Source organism: Salmo salar, chromosome 04, assembly GCF_965601325.2.
Source record: "Salmo salar chromosome 04, fSalSal1, whole genome shotgun sequence".
NCBI lineage: Eukaryota > Metazoa > Chordata > Actinopteri > Salmoniformes > Salmonidae > Salmo > Salmo salar.
The window spans coordinates 47,519,353-47,537,400 of record NC_138294.1 but is presented as its reverse complement, the minus strand read 5'-3'; the positions used below and the strand labels follow the sequence as shown (position 1 = coordinate 47,537,400).

The 18,048-nt window shown below is 43.4% G+C and overlaps 1 protein-coding gene across 4 annotated transcripts in view; it reads left to right on the top strand.

The window, feature by feature from the left end:
• Window positions 1–278: 278 nt before the first annotated feature.
• Window positions 279–18,048, top strand: part of LOC106603105 (leucine-rich repeat and calponin homology domain-containing protein 2) — a 76,172-nt gene continuing 58,402 nt past the window's right edge. For all 4 annotated transcript variants that reach the window (XM_014196333.3, XM_014196332.3, XM_014196331.3 and 1 more), the window contains exon 1: window positions 279–565. In XM_014196333.3, coding sequence (XP_014051808.1) covers window positions 331–565 — 235 coding nt within the window. In that variant the 5' untranslated portion in view covers window positions 279–330. The remainder of the gene's footprint in view (window positions 566–18,048) is intronic.

The following is an 18,048-nucleotide window of genomic DNA, read 5'->3' as shown; positions in this document are numbered from 1 at the left end:
GCATGCTTTGTGTAAGAGCTATTCAAGATTGAAATATTAAATCCTATTATTTAAAACAAAAAAAGTGTGGATTTTTATCCCTCCAACCCTGTTTCAGAATATACCTTATTCAAAGTTATGGCATGCTTGGTTCAATAGCTATTTACGAGAGAAAACCGAATATCCACCAAATATCCAGTAAAAAAAGAATTTTGCATCGGCGCTAAACCGAGCCCACGCCCTCTCAGAAGCCCTTCCCCTAACGTCTAGCCTAAAGTCCCCGGAGTCTCTGCCTTGTGCGCATGGGCAGAGAAACTACCGCTTGTTATTATTGTAAGAATAATTCCTCTTATGAAAATGGCGTCGAGTCAGGGAGGTGTGGGAGCTGTAACGGCTCTTCCAAACCATCACTTATCCAACGGACCTCACTGGAACCCGGGGATCAACCAGCATCAGCTCCACACGGCCCGGAGTTTAGACCGCGCTCTGGAGGATGCTGTGTGCTCAGGAACGTTGAATCTTAGCGGGAGGAAGCTGAGAGACTACCCTGGACTGTGCTATGATCTTACTGATACAACGCAGGCAGGTGGGTTTCCGAAATGCTGGCTGCTCCTGAGACCCGCTGGCTTCAGCTGGTTGAACAAATAGGCGTGCCATACAACAAGGTAGAAAAATATGTATACAATTGAACGTGGTGCGCACTATTATATTAGCCTACCATGGGATATTTTCACAAACAGCTCTGTTTGATTAATAGTGCATTAGACACAGTGTTGCATTGGCTTTCTTATCGTGGTGTCTTCGCAAGGAATAGAATGGCTGAGCTGAATGTGTAAAAATGTGCCTTAGTATTTACGTTATCTACAATTGTGATTGCAATGCTGCGGCAACGGCTTGTTTAGTTGTTTTGGTCGTTTACTCCCCAATCGCTCCCTTGTTGATACCATATGCATGCATGAATGAAATGACAAGCGCAACCCAGTCAGGGCGATAGAGCGGCTTTACATTAACCTACATTTAGATGGTGAGTAGCCTGGCTAGGTGAAGCAAATTATTGGCGAATGGGAAGATGAATCGTAAAACCTTACCCAATGAATATTTATGCATGTTCACTGAAAGGCTATTTTGTCTCCGGCAGACGAAGACAAAAGATAGGCCGTCTCCATAGCCCCAGTGGTGGGTGTATTACGCATTACCCCCTTAGGGATGTACGAGATCGATTTGGATTGAACAGACACATTCGTTTAATTTCTGTTGAATCAAAATTCTAGTAGCTTAATTTTAAGTTATCAGATATGAAATTAGTAAATTTATATTTTATTCTCAAGAGGTCAAATATCACATGTCGATTTGAGAGCACAATGTATGCTATTCATGTGGTTGAACACATAGCAGGCCTATACTATACACTATCAATAGCCTACAGTTTATTGAATCCATGTAGATACTGTAGCTTATGTATGTTTTGGCAGAATGAAGCATTAATTTGTCTTATGAAAGGATGCTGTTGGTTTCCCACACTGCATGGTCTATAATAGCCAACTGTACATCATGCATGTGGTGCCTGATTGTGTGGCCTCTGAAGCCAGGTGGTGGAATCATTGATGGTGGTGATGAGAGGCAGAATGCAGTTCAACATACTGAGCTCCATGCTTGTTATTACTTGGCTGGACAATTTTTAGGGCCTTCCTCTGACACCGCCTGGTGTAGAGGTCCTGGATGGCAGGGAGCTTTGCCCCAGTGATGTACTGGGCAGCACGCACTAACCTCTGTAGTGCCTTGCGGTCGGAGGCCGAGCAGTTGCCATACCAGGCAGTGATGCAACCAGTCAGGATGGTGCAGTGGTAGAACATTTTGAGGATCTGAGGACCCATGCCAAATCTTTTCAGTCTCCAGAGGGGGAATAGGTGTTGTCGTACCCTCTTCACGACTGTCTTGGTGTGATTGGACCATGTTAGTTTGTTGGTGATGTGGACACCAAGGAACTTGAAGGTCTCAACCTGCTCCACTACAGCCCGGTCGATGAGAAGGGGGCGTGCTCGGTCCTCTTTTTCCTGTAGTCCACAATCATCTCCTTTGTCTTGACCACGTTGAGGGAGAGGTTGTTGTCCTTGCACCACATGGCCAGGTCTCTGACCTCCTCCCTATAGGCTGTCTCGTCGTTGTCTGTGATCAGGCCTACCACTGTTGTGTCATCGGCAAACTTGATGATGGTATTGGAGTCGTGCCTGGCCATGCAGTCATGAGTGAACAGGGAGGACAGAAGGGGACTGAGCATGCACCCCTGAGAGGCCCCTGTGTTGAGGATCAGCGTGGCGGATGTGTTGTTACCTAACCTTACCACCCGGGGGTAGCCCGTCAGGAAGTCCAGATCCAGTTACTGAGGGAGGTGTTTAGTCCCAGGGTTCTTAGCTTATTGATGAGGGCACTATGGTGTTGAACGCTGAGCTTTAGTCAATGAATAGCATTCTCGTATAGGTTATTCCTTTTGTCCAGGTGGGAAAGGGCAGTGTGGAGTGCAGTAGAGATTGCATCATCTGTGTATCTGTTAGGGCGGTATGCAAATTGGAGTGGGTCTAGGGTTTCTGGGATAATGGTGTTGATGTGAGCCATGACCAGCCTTTTAAAGCATTTCATGGCTACAGATGTGAGTGCTACGGGTCGGTAGTCATTTAGGCAGGTTACCTTTGTGTTCTTGGTCACAGGGACTATAGTGTTCTGCTTAAAACATGTTGGTATTACAGACTCGGACAGGTAGAGGTTGAAAATGTCAGTGAAGACACTTGCCAGTTGGTCAGCGCATGCTCAGAGTACACATCCCGGTAATCCATCTGGCCCTGCGGCCTTGTGAATGTTGACCTGTTTAAAGGTCTTACTCACATCGGCTGCGGAGAGCGTGATCACAGTCTTCCGGAACAGCTTGTGCTCTCATGCATGTTTGTGTTATTTGCCTTGAAACGAGCGTAGAAGTCATTTAGCTCGTCTGGTAGGCTCGTGTCACTGGGCAGCTTGCGGCTGTGCTTCCCTTTGTAGTCTGTAATGGTTTGCAAGCCCTGCCACATCCAACGAATGCCAGAACCGGTGTAGTACGATTCGATCTTAGTCCTGTATTGACGCTTTGCCTATTTGATGGTTCATCTGATGGCATAGCGGGATTTCCTATAAGCTTTCGGGTTAGAGTCCCGCTTCTTGAAAGAGTCAGCTCTAGCCTTTAGCTCAGTGCGGATGTTGCCTGTAATCCATGTCTTCTGGTTGGGGTATGTACGTACGGTCGCTGTGGGGATGAGATCATCGATGCACTTATCGATGAAGCCAATGACTGATGTAGTGTACTCCTCAATGCCATCAGAGGAATCCCGGAACATATTCCAGTCTGTGCTAGCAAAACAGTACTGTTGCTTAGCATCTGCTTCATCTGACCACTTTTTTTATTGATCGAATTATTGGTGCTTCCTGCTTTAAGTTTTGCTTGTAAGCAGGAATCGGGAGGATAGAATTATGGTCAGACTTGCCAAATGGAGGGTGAGGGAGAGCTTTGTATGCTTCTCTGTGTGTGGAGTAAAGGTGGTCCAGAGTTTTTTCCCCTCTGGTTTCATCTTTAACATGCTGATAGAAATTTGGTAAGACCGATTTATGTTTCCCTGCATTAAAGTCTCCGGCCACTAGGAGCACCGTCTCTGGGTGAGTGTTTTTCTGTTTGCTTGTGGCTGAATACAGCTCATTTAGTGCAGTCTTAGTGCCAGCATCAGTCTGTGGTGGTATGTAGACAGCTACGAAAAATACAGATGTAAAATCTCTAGGTAGATAGTGGGGTCTACAGCTTATCAGGAGATACTCAGGCGAGCAAAACCGTAGATATTGTGCACCAGCTGTTATTTACAAAATGGCATAGTCCCCCGCCCCTTGTCTTACCAGATGCTGCTGTTCTATCCTTCCGATACAGCATATAACCAGCCAGCTTTATGTTGATAATGTCGTCGTTCAGCAACGACTCCGCGAAGCACAAGATATTACAGTTTTGAATGTCCTGTTGGTAGTTTAATCTTCTCCGTAGGTCATTGATTTTATTTTCCAAAGATTGCACGTTTGCAAGCAAAATGGAAGGCAGTGGGGGTTTTCTCCGCCTTCTCTTCACGCAAATGACGGAGATCTGGGCCTGTTCCCGGGAAAGCAGTATGTCATTCAGGTTGGGCTCGTCGGACTCGTTAAAGGAAAAAAAGGATTCTGCCAGTTCGTGGTGAGTAATCGCAGTTCTGATGTCCAGAAGTTATTTTCGGTCATAAGAGACCGTATCAGCAACATGTACAAAATAAGTAAGTTACAAACATCGCAAAGAAACAAACAAAAAAGCACAATTGGATAGGAACACGTAAAACGTCAACATTCTTCTCCGGCTCCATCTTAGCTGGCAAGCCTGCAAAAATCACTGAAGCTGGAGACCCATATCTCCCTCACTAGCTTTAAGCACCAGCTGTCAGAGCAGCTCACAGATCACTTCACTTGTACATAGCCCATCTGTAAATAGCCCATCCAACTACCTCATCCCCATACTGTTATTTATTTTATTTATTTTGCTCCTTTGCACCCCAGTATCTCTACTTGCACACTCATCTTCTGCACATCTATCACTCCATTGTTTAATTGCTATATTGTAATTATTTTGCCACTTTGGCCTATTTATTGCATTACCTCCCTTATCCTCCCTCATTTGCACACACTGTATATAGACCTTTTCTATTGTATTATTGACTGTATGTTTGTTTATTCCATGTCTAAGTCTGTGTTGTTGTTTGTGTCGCACTGCTATGCTTTATCTTGGCCAGGTCGCAGTTGTAAATGAGAACTAGTTCTCAACTGGCCTACCTGGTTAAAGAAAGGTGAAATAAAAAAAGCCTGCTGACACCGTTGGTAGACTTTAGAAAAGAAAGCAATTACAGAATGTACTGAATAAGACTCACATTCTTTTCAGTCTTTTACCAAGATTTGAGCAGAGATGCACAATTTAGTTTATATAAAAAACAACTACCAGTCAGGAGGATGCAGATAAATTATTGTTGACATCAATTAAGCATAATGTTTATGGCTCTAGATTGTAGGAAAAAGTTGTTTCATGTGCTTGAAAAATGTTTCAATTTTCCAACTTAGCCCACCTCTGGTACAACCAAAGCCTTCCTCATGTAATTTGTGCCCCCTCAGATTTTGGGGGTGCATGACTCTCCTGGTGTACAGTACCGTAGTGGGCTTAATCTGTCAATTCTTCTGTGAATAGGACAGTGATCTAGTATGACAATGATTCTAAAGGGCTATTCATAATGTGCGTGTATGTGAAGTTGTCTGTTTTGGTTGCAGTCAAGGCCTCTGATGGAGTTAGTGTCCAATGTGTTAAAGCAAAACTAGCTGTTGTTTCTGGGTCAACCCCCCCCCCCCCCCCCCTGTCACCTCCTGAATTAACACACCCACTGTTTCCAAACAAGTCACTAGTTTCAGAGGAACAGAGTCTTCCTTTTGCAAACCCAGGGTAACTAACTCAAGAGGAAGTGACTGTATATGAGTTGGTTTGTGTTTCTGTGTGTTTGTTTGTATTTGTTGTTTGGGTGTCTAATTATGTCATTGCATGGTCTTGGTGGGCAATGTAGGCTATTCGGGTGAGCTAGTTGACAAATGCAAACACTGAGAAGTATGATGTCTCATATCAAATGAAGGGGAAATGGCAAACACCAGCCTAGTCAGCAGCCTCTTGTTCAGATTGAAAATAGCTCCTAGCCTGTGATGTTAGGGAAATGATTTAAATTGGGTTTCACAAAGGTCTTAGTTAAAATGAATACAGAGTAATGAAGTTCATTCCCACTGGGCACGTACTGGTTTCTGTTGAACCAACGTGGAATAGACGTTGAATTGAGGTCTGTGCCCAGTGGGTTGTGATTTATGGTGTACATTTAGGTAAAGAATTGTGTCCTATATGCAAGAGTCCCCTCTACTTATACTGAACAAAAATATAAATTAAATGCAACATGCAAGAATTTCAAAGATTTTACTAAGTTACAGTTCATATAAGGAAATCAGTCAATTGAAATATATTAGGCCCTAATCTATGGATTTCACATGACTGGGAATACAGATATGCATCTGTCGGTCACAGATACCTTTTAGAATAAGGGGCCTGAATCAGAAAACCAGTCAGTATCTTGTGTGACCACCATTTGCCTCATGGAGTGTGACAAATCTCCTTCACATAGAGTTGATTAGGCTGTTGATTGTGGCCTGTGGAATTTTGTCCCAGTCCTCATCAATGGCTGTGCAAAGATTCTGGATATTGGCAGGAACTGGAACGCTGTCGATTCAGACCATACCAAACATTCGCAATGGGTGACAGTTGTGAGGCCGGTTGGAGGTACTGCCAGATTCTCTAAAACCACGTTGGAGGCGGCTTATGGTAGAGAAATTAACATTAAATTCTCTGGCAACAGCTTTAGTGGACATTCCTGCAGTCAGCATTCCAATTGCACGCTCCCTCAACTTGAGACATCTGTGGCATTGTGTTGTGACAACTGCACATTTTAGAGTGGCCTTTTATTGTCTCCAACACAAGGTGCACCTGTGTAATGATCATGCTGTTTAATCAGCTCATCTCAGATGCATTTGTTAGCTGCTAAAAACAAACATACTAACTTCACAGTTTTATCAGTTGTAGAACTGATGATCTGACTGATTTCAATCTTGTGACATGATGACCGTGTGAGTTGGTTTCAGCACATAATAATAATAATAATAAGTGTTAAATGTATACTGTTGCTATGGTCTATCACTGGAGAAGAATACCAGAGCGATGTGTTAAAAATAATGCATCATACCGAGTCATGAGAAGCTGTGAATACAGGAAGTTTGTGTGCACTATTTCTGGCCTGTGTGTGTGTAGTGGTGACAGAGCAGGCTTATTGTCTTATCAGGTAGTATGTAATGTTCCCATCAAAGGCAAGACCTGCCAGTGAGAAGTTACTTGACAAGTTATTTAAGTATAAGGATAGTGAGGACCTGTGGAGGTATGCCGTCCATGTTGAGATTGAATGCATGCAGTGTTGATAGTAATTTAGAGTATTGTTGCAGATAGTATATAAGGCAAGAAGACAATTGGCTGAATATACTGCTATGGGTGTGGTGTGTTTGGTCAGTGCTTCTACATGAACCTTTTTCTCTCCTCTACAAAATGATATATTTGCTGTAGATTAGTGCTGCTAAAGGAAGTGAGGACAAGCAGTGCCTTTCAGATGGATAAAGATGGCTGTTTTGTTTTATAGAAGGTGCATTTCCATTCACACATGATTGTAACACCTTGTAGTTTAGAATGTGAGGATAAGTGAACAGTGACGAAAAAGGCTTTTGCATGAAAGGAATAGGCTCTGCCAATTTTTTTTCTCCCTTTTTGCCATTTTCCACAAGGGATTCCTCATGATGATGACTTTGTCATCTTTGAGAGAGAAAAAAAATGAAAGAAATGGAAGGCATACATTGTTTAAGCTGGCAATATCAAATCTCAACTGGCAGATGGAGATAGTCCTGTTCAAAGAACACTGTTGTGATGAAAGGAGAAATGTGTCAGTTGCATGAATAATGTGTTCTATTTCTACGCTGATTTTTAAGTCCAAGTACATGACTTCTGGTTCAGAAAACGAAACCTCTCTATTTTGGTTTTTGGGTCGATGTAGTACTTTGAATAGCAGTTAACAGACGGATCATGTAAAGAGTAGGTTTTAATGATTTTGATTTCTTTATCCATGATACTGTAAGTCAGTAGACAATTCTTGCACATGACACTGACAGTCATGCCTTGAAAATAATTGTCATTACTTCAGAAAAACACATTACAGATAGATGGTTGGACGAACTAGGGCAGGCACTTTGATAAGACTCTCCTCTTCATGGAGGATCTGTTCATGGTAATTTCCATGTAGAAGGACACATGAGCACCAGGGCATTTCCATGTAAAAGGACACATGAGCACCAGGGCATTTCCATGTAAAAGGACACATGAGCACCAGGGCATTTCCATGTAAAAGGACACATGAGCACCAGGGCATTTCCATGTAAAAGGACACATGAGCACCAGGGCATTTCCACCGTGTAGAAGGACACATGAGCGCCAGCAAGTTAAATTCATAGGAGTATATCAAATTGGGTGTCAAATGAAAGCTGAGAAATGAAGGCATATATTGTAAATTTTTCAACAATTTTCCATCTTAAAATTTGGAAAAAGCAAAGGATTTTTTTTCTGGTCAAACAAATAGAAAAGGAGTCTTAGAAAACATCTAGCAGAAAAAGTCTTAAAAGGTACTAGAAATACATCAAACACAATAATGTTGAAGTAAAGACACCTGACAACTAATATCAACGCTTTTATATTTAGTTTGTGAGAAATTCTGTTAGCAAAAATTTTGCACCACCATCAAACCCTGCACCTATACACTATCCCCAAAACCCACCACCCCATCCCACTACTTTGTCCCTAAACAATCCTACACCAGGCTGTTGGCCTGGGAGGATGGAACCCCTTCTCTCATCTCAAAACTTCCTGTAGATTTTCTGAACTAAAATATCTCTTACATTTCTCTGCTGCCGCAACTACCACATCCATCTTCTGTGATTTCCGCTCCTTCAGCGCAGTGCAGTTGATCAACATGGCTATAAATGCAAGAAATCCAATCTTACTTAACCTGTTAGGGCTAGGGGGCAGTATTGACACGGCTGGATAAAAAACGTACCCGATTTTTATCTGGTTACCACTCCTACCCAGTAACTAGAATATGCATATACTTATTACATATGGATAGAAAACACCCTAAAGTTTCTAAAACTGTTTGAATGGTGTCTGTGAGTATAACAGAACTCAAATGGCAGGTCAAAACCTGAGAGATTCCTTTTACAGGAAGTGGCCTGTCTGACCATTTCTGGAACTTCTTTGCCATCTCTATCTTTTACTAAGGACCTCTGCTCTAACGTGACACTTCCTACGTCGTCCATAGGCGCTCAGAGCCCGGGAAAAACCTGAATGTCGTCATCCCAGCCCCAGGCTGAAACACATTATCGCCTTTCTCAAGTGGCCGATCAAGGGACTCTGGGCTTAGGCGCGTAACCTGACCGCCCCCGTCTTTGTGATTTTCTTTCCCTCTGTTTGCCGAAAAGGAGATTCCCGGTCGGAATATTATCGCTTTTCTACGAGAAAAATGGCATAAAAATTGATTTTAAACAGCGGTTGACATGCTTCGAAGTACGGTAATGGAATATTTCGATTTTTTTGGTCACGAATTGCGCCATGCGCACGACCCTTCTTTACCATTTCGGATAGTGTCTGGAACGCACGAACAAAACGCCGCTATTCGGATATAACGATGGATTATTTTGGACCAAACCAACATTTGTTATTGAAGTAGCAGTCCTGGGAGTGCATTCTGACGAAGACAACAAAAGGTAATCAAACTTTTATAATAGTAAATATGATTATGGTGAGTGCTAAACTTGCCGGGTGTCTAAATAGCTAGCCCGTGATGCCTGGGCTATGTACTTAGAATATTGCAAAATGTGCTTTCACCAAAAAGCTATTTTAAAATCGGACATATCGAGTGCATAGAGGAGGTCTGTATCTATAATTCTTAAAATAATTTATGCTTTTTGTGAACGTTTATCGTGAGTAATTTAGTAAAATGTTAGCGAATTCCCCGGAAGTTTGCGGGGGGTATGCTAGTTCTGAACGTCACATGCTAATGTAAAAAGCTGGTTTTTGATATAAATATGAACTTGATTGAACAAAACATGCATGTATTGTATAACATAATGTCCTAGGGTTGTCATCTGATGAAGATCAAAGGTTAGTGTTGCATTTAGCTGTCTTCTGGGTTTTTGTGACATTATATGCTAGCTTGAAAAATGGGTGTCTGATTATTTCTGGCTGGGTACTCTGCTGACATAATCTAATGTTTTGCTTTCGTTGTAAAGCCTTTTTGAAATCGGACAGTGTGGTTAGATTAACGAGAGTCTTGTCTTTAAATAGCTGTAAAATAGTCATATGTTTGAGAAATTGAAGTAATAGGATTTTTAAGGTTTTGAAAATCGCGCCACAGGCTTCAAGTGGCTGTTACGTAGGTGGGACGAATTCGTCCCGCCTAGCCCATAGAGGTTAAACGTGTACTTTCTGGATCTCTCTCTCTCTTCAGGCCTACTCACTGGGGGGCTCCCAGTCGAATCACTAACGCTTGGGCTATCCTCTACTTTCTTCACTGCGTCAGCATAGGAAACTTATTGCCCCACGCAAACTCTGGCACTCTCTCAACCTGTCTCTCTCTCACAGGGTACTTCGAATCAGCAAGTGTGGCAACTGGCCCAAATACCTTAGGTGAAGCAACTGGCCACAATGCTTCATCAAGCGCCACGACTGGCCCAAATACCACTCTCTCTGACTATGCCCTCCTGCACATTTCTCACATCATGGGTTCTCCTTTCTACACACTGCTGCAACATGTCCGAATCCTTGGCACCTAAAGCAACGTAGTGGGTCCGGGATTTTTTGTTGTCAAAGACTCCAGTCACCCAAGTCATAGACTGTTCTCTCTGCTACATGTACAAATTACCTCGGCTAACCTGTACCCCCGCACATTGACTTGGTTCCAGTACCCCCTGTATATAGCCTCCTTATTGATATGTAATCTTACTGTGTTACTTTTTATGACATTGTTTTAAATTTAGCAAATATTTTCATAACTATATTTCTTGAATTGCATTGTTGGTTTAAGGGTTTGTAAGTAAGCATTTCACAGTAAGGTCTGCACCTGCTGCACATGTGACACTTTTTTAAATTTGAATATAGGCACTCACAGAATAACAAATATAACCTGACCTGACCATGTCAGGTAGAAACTCTAAGGGTTTCTCATTACCGTGCTCTGAGTGCATTCTCCAAGGATGTTCTTATGCGGACGAGAGTGTGGACAACGCATAAAACATGGATGTATTAACATATCAAGATATGCCAAATGATTCTGTGTTGTCATTGTATGCTGTAGCGTTAAGATTTCCCTTCCCTGGAACTAAGGGGCCTAGCCCAAACCATGGAAAAACAGCCCCGGACCATTATTCCTCCTCCACCAAACTTTACAGTTGGCACTATGCATTCGGGCAGGTAGAGTTCTCCTGGCATCTGCCAAACCCAGATTTGTGATTCATAACTCCAGAGAAGGTGTTTCCACTGTTCCAGTGTCCAATGGCAGTGAGCTTTACACCCACTCCAGCCGACGCTTGGCAATGCGCATGGGGATCTTTGGCTTATGTGCGGCTGCTCGGCCTTGGAAACCCATTTCATGAAGCTTGCTTCCAGAGGCAGTCTGGAACTCTGTAGGGAGTGTTGAAACTGAGGACAGAATTTTTACGCAATACGTGTTTCAGCACTTGGCGGTTCTGTTCTGTGAGCTTGTGTGGCCTACCACTTCACGGCTGAGCTGATGTTTTGTGTCGGCCAAAAAGCAGGAGTCCACTCTTTCCAAAACTCTCACTCCCACCGGTCCAAACTCTTCTCTGGTAGGATTCTACCACACCTGTCGCTGCAGGTAGACCCACTTCATCCTGGTCTGGCTCAGCTTCAGAGTGCTCACCACTGCCAACCTACTCCATTTCGAGATCCTCAAGGTTCTGAGGAGAGCAAGAAGACCTAAAGATACGGTTTTTACTTGGTTTGTATTCAGGAGACGACGATGTGTACTCCGGAGACAAAGGTCCAAACTTAGCAGCATTCTTAAGCTTTCACGTCATAGGGCTTGGGCCAAGAAACATGAGCAATGGACATTAGACCGGTGGAAATCTGAGATTTTTGGTTCTAACCGCCGTGTCTGTGTGATGCAGAGTAGGTGAAAGAATGATCTCCACGTGTGGTTCTCACCATGGAGGAGGAGGTGTAATGGTGTGGGGGTGCTTTGCTGGTGACCCTGTCAGTGATCTATTTAGAATTCAAGGCACAGCATGGCTACCGCAGAATTCTGTAGCGGTACACCATCCCATCTGGTTTGTACTAAGTGGGATTATCATTTGGTTTTCAACATAACAATGTCCCAACACACCGCCAGTCTAAGGGCTATTTGACCAAGAAGGAGAGTGATGGAGTGCTGCATCAGATGACCTGGCCTCCACAATCACCCAACCTCAACCCAATTGAGATGGTTTGGGATGAGTTGGACCGCAGTGTGAAGAAAAAGCATCCAACAAGTGCTCAGCATATGTGGGAACTCCTTCAAGACTTGCAAAGCTGTCATCAAGGCAAAGGGTGGGTACTTTGAAGAATCTCAAATATAAAAAATATATTTTGATTTATTTTCCACCTTATGGTGGAAAATAAGTATTTGGTCACCTACAAACAAGCAAGATTTCTGGCTTTCACAGACCTGTAACTTCTTCTTTAAGAGGCTCCTCTGTCCTCCACTCGTTACCTGTATTAACGGCACCTGTTTGAACTTGTTATCAGTATAAAAGACACCTGTCCACAACCTCAAACAGTCACACTCCAAACTCCACTATGGCCAAGACCAAAGAGCTGTCAAAGGACACCAGAAACAAAATTGTAGACCTGCACCAGGCTGGGAAGACTGAATCTGCAATAGGTAAGCAGCTTGGTTTGAAGAAATCAACTGTGGGAGCAATTGTTAGGAAATGGAAGACATACAAGACCACTGATAATCTCCCTCGATCTGGGGCGCCACGCAAGATCTCACCCCGTGGGGTTAAAATTATCACAAGAACGGTGAGCAAAAATCCCAGAACCACACAGGGGGACCTAGTGAATGACCTGCAGAGAGCTGGGACCAAAGTAACAAAGCCTACCATCAGTAACACACTACGCCACCAGGGACTCAAATCCTGCAGTGCCAGACGTGTCCCCCTGCTTAAGCCAGTACATGTCCAGCCCCGTCTGAAGTTTGCTAGAGAGCATTTGGATGATCCAGAAGAGGATTGGGAGAATGTCATATGGTCAGATGAAACCAAAATAGAACTTTTTGGCAAAAACTCAACTCGTCGTGTTTGGAGGACAAAGAATGCTGAGTTGCATCCAAAGAACACTATACCTACTGTGAAGCATGGGGGTGGAAACATCATGCTTTGGGGCTGTTTTTCTTCAAAGGGACCAGGACGACTGATCCGTATAAAGGAAAGAATGAATGGGGCCATGTATCGTGAGATTTTGAGTTAAAACCTCCTTCCATCAGCAAGGGCATTGAAGATGAAACGTGGCTGGGTCTTTCAGCATGACAATGATCCCAAACACACCGCCCGGGCAACGAAGGAGTGGCTTCGTAAGAAGCATTTCAAGGTCCTGGAGTGGCCTAGCCAGTCTCCAGATCTCAACCCCATAGAAAATCTTTGGAAGGAGTTGAAAGTCCGTGTTGCCCAGCAACAGCCCCAAAACATCACTGCTCTAGAGGAGATCTGCATGGAGGAATGGGCCAAAATACCAGCAACAGTGTGTGAAAACCTTGTGAAGACTTACAGAAAACGTTTGACCTGTGTCATTGCCAACAAAGGGTATATAACAAAGTATTGAGAAACTTTTGTTATTGACCAAATACTTATTTTCCACCATAATTTGCAAATAAATTCATTAAAAATCCTACAATGTGATTTTCTGGATTTTTTTTCTTCTCATTTTGTCTGTCATAGTTGAAATGTACCTATGATGAAAATTACAGGCCTCATCTTTTTAAGTGGGAGAACTTGCACAATTGGTGGCTGACTAAATACTTGTTTGCCCCACTGTATATGCATATTCTAGTTTCTGGGCAGGAGTAGTAGCCAGATTAAATCGGGTACGTTTTTTATCCTGCCGTGAAAATACTGCCCCCTATACCACAACAGGTTAACACTTTTGTTTTTTACTACATGATTCTATGTGTTATTTCATAGTTTTGATGTCTTCACTATTTTTCTACAATGTAGAAAATAGTAAAAAATAAAGAAAAACCCTTAGACACACCTAATCTTTCAAACTTCAGGGTCGTCCGTTTTGGCCGGGGTAGGCCGTCATTGTAAATAAGAATTTGTTCTTAACGGACTTTCCTACTTAAATAAATAAAAAATATAAAATGTATTCAGACCCTTTGCTATGAGACTCAATTGAGCTCAGGTGCATCCCGTTTTCCATTGATCATCCTTGGCGTTGCTACAACTTGATTGCAGTCCACCTGTGGTAAATTCAATTGATTGGACATGATTTAGACACCTGATATAGACACCTGTCTATATCAGGTCCCGCAGTTGACAGTGCATGTCAGAGCAAAAACAAAGCCATAAGGTCGAAGGTATTGTCCATAGAGCTCCGAGACAAGATTGTGTCGAGGCACACATTTGGGGAAGGGTACCAACATCTTTCTGCAGCATCGAAGGGCCCCAAGAACACAGTGGCCTCCATCATTCTTAAATGAAAGAAGTTTGGAACCACCAAGACTCTTCCTAGAGCTGGCTGCCTGGGCAAATTGAGCAATCGGGTGAGAAGGGCCTTGGTCAGGGAGGTGACCAAGAACCCAATGGTTACTGTGACAGAGCTCCAGATTTCCTCTCTGGAGCTGGGAGAATCTTCCAGAAGGACAACCATCTCTGCAGCACTCCACCAATCAGGCCTTTATGGTAGATTGGCCAGATGGAAGCCACTCCTCAGTAAAATGCATATGACAGCCTGCTTGGAGTTTGCCAAAAGGCACCTAAAGACTCTCAAACCATGAGAAAAAAGATTTCTGGTCTGATGAAACCGAGATTGGAATCTTTGGCCTGAATGCCAAGCGTCACACCTGGAGGAAAACAGGCACCATCCCTACGGTGAGTCATGATGGTGGCAGCATCATACTATGGGGATGTCTTTCAGTGGCAGGGACTGGTAGACTAGTCAGGACCAAGGGAAAGATGAATGGAGCAAAGTACAGGGAGATCCTTGATGAAAACCTGCTCCAGAGTGCTCAGGACCTCAGACTGGGGTGAAGGTTCACCTTCCAACAGGACAACGACCCTAAGTACACAGCCAAGACAACGCAGGAGTGGCTTCGGGACAAGTCTCTGAATGTCCTTGAGTGGCCCAGCCAGAGCCCGGACTTGAATCCGATTTGAACATCTCTGGAGAGACCTGAAAATAGCTGTGCAGCGACGCTCCCCATCCAGCCTGACCGAGTTTGAAAGGATCTGCAGAGAAGATTTGGAGAAACTCTCCAAATACAGGTGTGCCAAGCTTGTAGCGTCATACCCAAGACGACTCGAGGCTGTAATTGCTGCCAAAGGTGCTTCAATAAAGTACTGAGTAAAGGGTCTGAAGACTTATGTAAATAAGGTATTACTGTTTTTTTATTTTTAATATATTTGCAAACATTTCTTTAAACCTGTTTTTGTTTTGTCATTATGGGGTAGAGTGTGTCTGTCTTAAGGAACAATTAAAACATATTTTTTTTAGAATAAGGCTGTAACAAAAAATGAGGAAAAAGTCAAGGGGTCTGAATACTTTTCGAATGCACTGTAGACGCACCCTATGTTTGAATAAAATCAATTATACAGTATGTAGGCTAATTTGACTGATGCTTTAAGCACTGAAATTTAAAAATGAAGACACACAAATGACTAAAGAGGGAGCCAGAAACCAATACAACCTAACCAGAAGAAAAAACACAGTTCCCCACTGCTGCTAGCCTTCGTGGATTTTTCTACACCAGCGGTCAGCAACCTTTTCCATTTGGAATGCCATGTCATTGTACCATTTCTACTGATCTGTGTGCTAGTAATGATTTCATATGCACATTTTGGAACAGTTTCATTTAATTATAAAAAAAAGTCTTCATATTGCGAAATCAATGTTGTGGTTAATACAAATTATATCTCAATGAAAATTATACAAATCTAAAAGTAACTTATTACAAATATGTAAAAATAGCCTACATAAAGTCAACAAACATTGCAGCCCGCAGGTAGAAAATAACCTATAAATCACATGGGCTATGAATGGCATGTCGGCAAGGAAACATATCAAAAATTAACTTAGATACAGCCTGAGGTTCACTCTAGCAACACTGTATAAAATGGTCTGAGCCCTCAGTTTCCTGTGCCAGCAAGCCCTGTACAGACAGACACAGCCGTAGGCTAATTGCGCAAGAGATGAGTAATCAGGTAGGCATTTTCTTTCTTTTTCACAGGATCATCCCCGCGGCCTCAGCAATGGACTTGTCCGTGAATCAGACCGGTGTCTCGTGCGCCATAACATTTAAAAAAATATATATATTTGCTCGGCTAACAAAAATCTATCGACCAAACAATCTACCTGTCAACTAAATGGGGTCAGCTCTTGACAGAACCCCCCCATGGCAGAACCTGTCACGGCTGTTGTAGGAGAGAGAGGACCAAGGCGCAGCGGGTTGCGTGCTCATTATTATTTCTTAAAATGTGAACACGGAAAAACAATAAACAAAGAAACGACAGGAACAGTGTTACAGGCTATAATAACAAGCAGTGCAAAATCAACTACCCACAAATCCCCAGGTGAAAACACGCAACTAATATGACTCCCAATCAGGAACAACGACGTACAGCTATTCCTGATCGGGAGCCACACAGAAATAAACTAGAAAACCAACCTAGAATACAAAACCCAGAACATACACCAAAACCCCGTAATACATAAATAAAACACCCCTCTACAATACTCATAACCCCCGAACCACATAAAACAAATACCCTCTGCCACGTCCTGACCAACCTACAAATAACCCCTATACTGGTCAGGACGTGACAGAACCCCTGATGACAGAACCCCTGATGACAGAACCCTATATATAATCCGTAGATAAACCTCCCAAATGGAATCCTCAGCAGACAGAACTCTCAAACAGAATCATCAAAGATGGAATGCTGGAGCATGAAACCACATCACAGAATAGAATCAGAGGACTTTGAGAATGCTTCACAACTTAGAGCAGCACAGCAACAGTGTTGTAAAATAATTAGAAGAAAAATGCTATTTCCATTGTTCTTTAGTGGTTGGGTCCTTGCAGGAGCTGTCAACATAGACCTAGGCCATGTGTTCATGCAAAACTCATGAGATGGAGCGTGTGTGTGTGTGTGTGTGTGTGTGTGTGTGTGTGTGTGTGTGTGTGTGTGTGTGTGTGGGTGTGTGTGTGTGTGTGTGTGTGTGTGTGTGTGTGTGTGTGTGTGTCGTATTTACGTGAGATGCATACAAAGACCGAGAAAGGCAAGCTGACACAAAGGTGTGTGTGTGTGTGTGTTTGCAGTATGTTGTTGACAGTTTGCCGGCAGTCCAGTTTGTTTTCCCATGGCAATGTGAGAGCTGTAAGCCGATGCCCTGACCTTCGAGAGGCTGGAGAGCAGAGGCCCAACCTGGCCAGATGTTTGAGCCAACATGCTGTATGACCCTACTCTACGCTATGCAACTCTACCCTACCCTACGCTACCACAAAGGGCACCAACACGCTGCGCTGCACATACAGGAGAATGAGAGAGACTTTCCCTCCAACAAAAAACAATGATAGGATGGGGGTAAATGCTGTAGATATAGGATATTTGAACATGAACATTTGGTTCTGTGATTGTTTCATTGTGTCGTGACTCCTGAGCACTATAATATTTCACTTGACTTTCTGTCATGTGATCACTTACAACCAATGGAAACAAAAGAGGTTATGGTTATACTGGACACCAGCACCCTCCATAGTCCCCTCAACTACAGTACCACCTCCCCCACACACCAACACCCTCCATAGTCCCTTCAACTACAGTACCACCTCCCCCACACACCAACACCCTCCATAGTCTCCTCAACTACGGTACCACCTCCCCCACACACCAGCACCCTCCATAGTCTCCTCAACTACAGTACCACCTCCCCCACACACCAGCACCCTCCATAGTCTCCTCAACTACAGTACTACCTCTCCCACACACCAGCACCCTCCATAGTCCCCTCAACTACAGTACCACCTCCCCCACACACCAGCACCCTCCATAGTCTCCTCAACTCACAAGAGACAATAATACAAGAAACAACACTTCTGT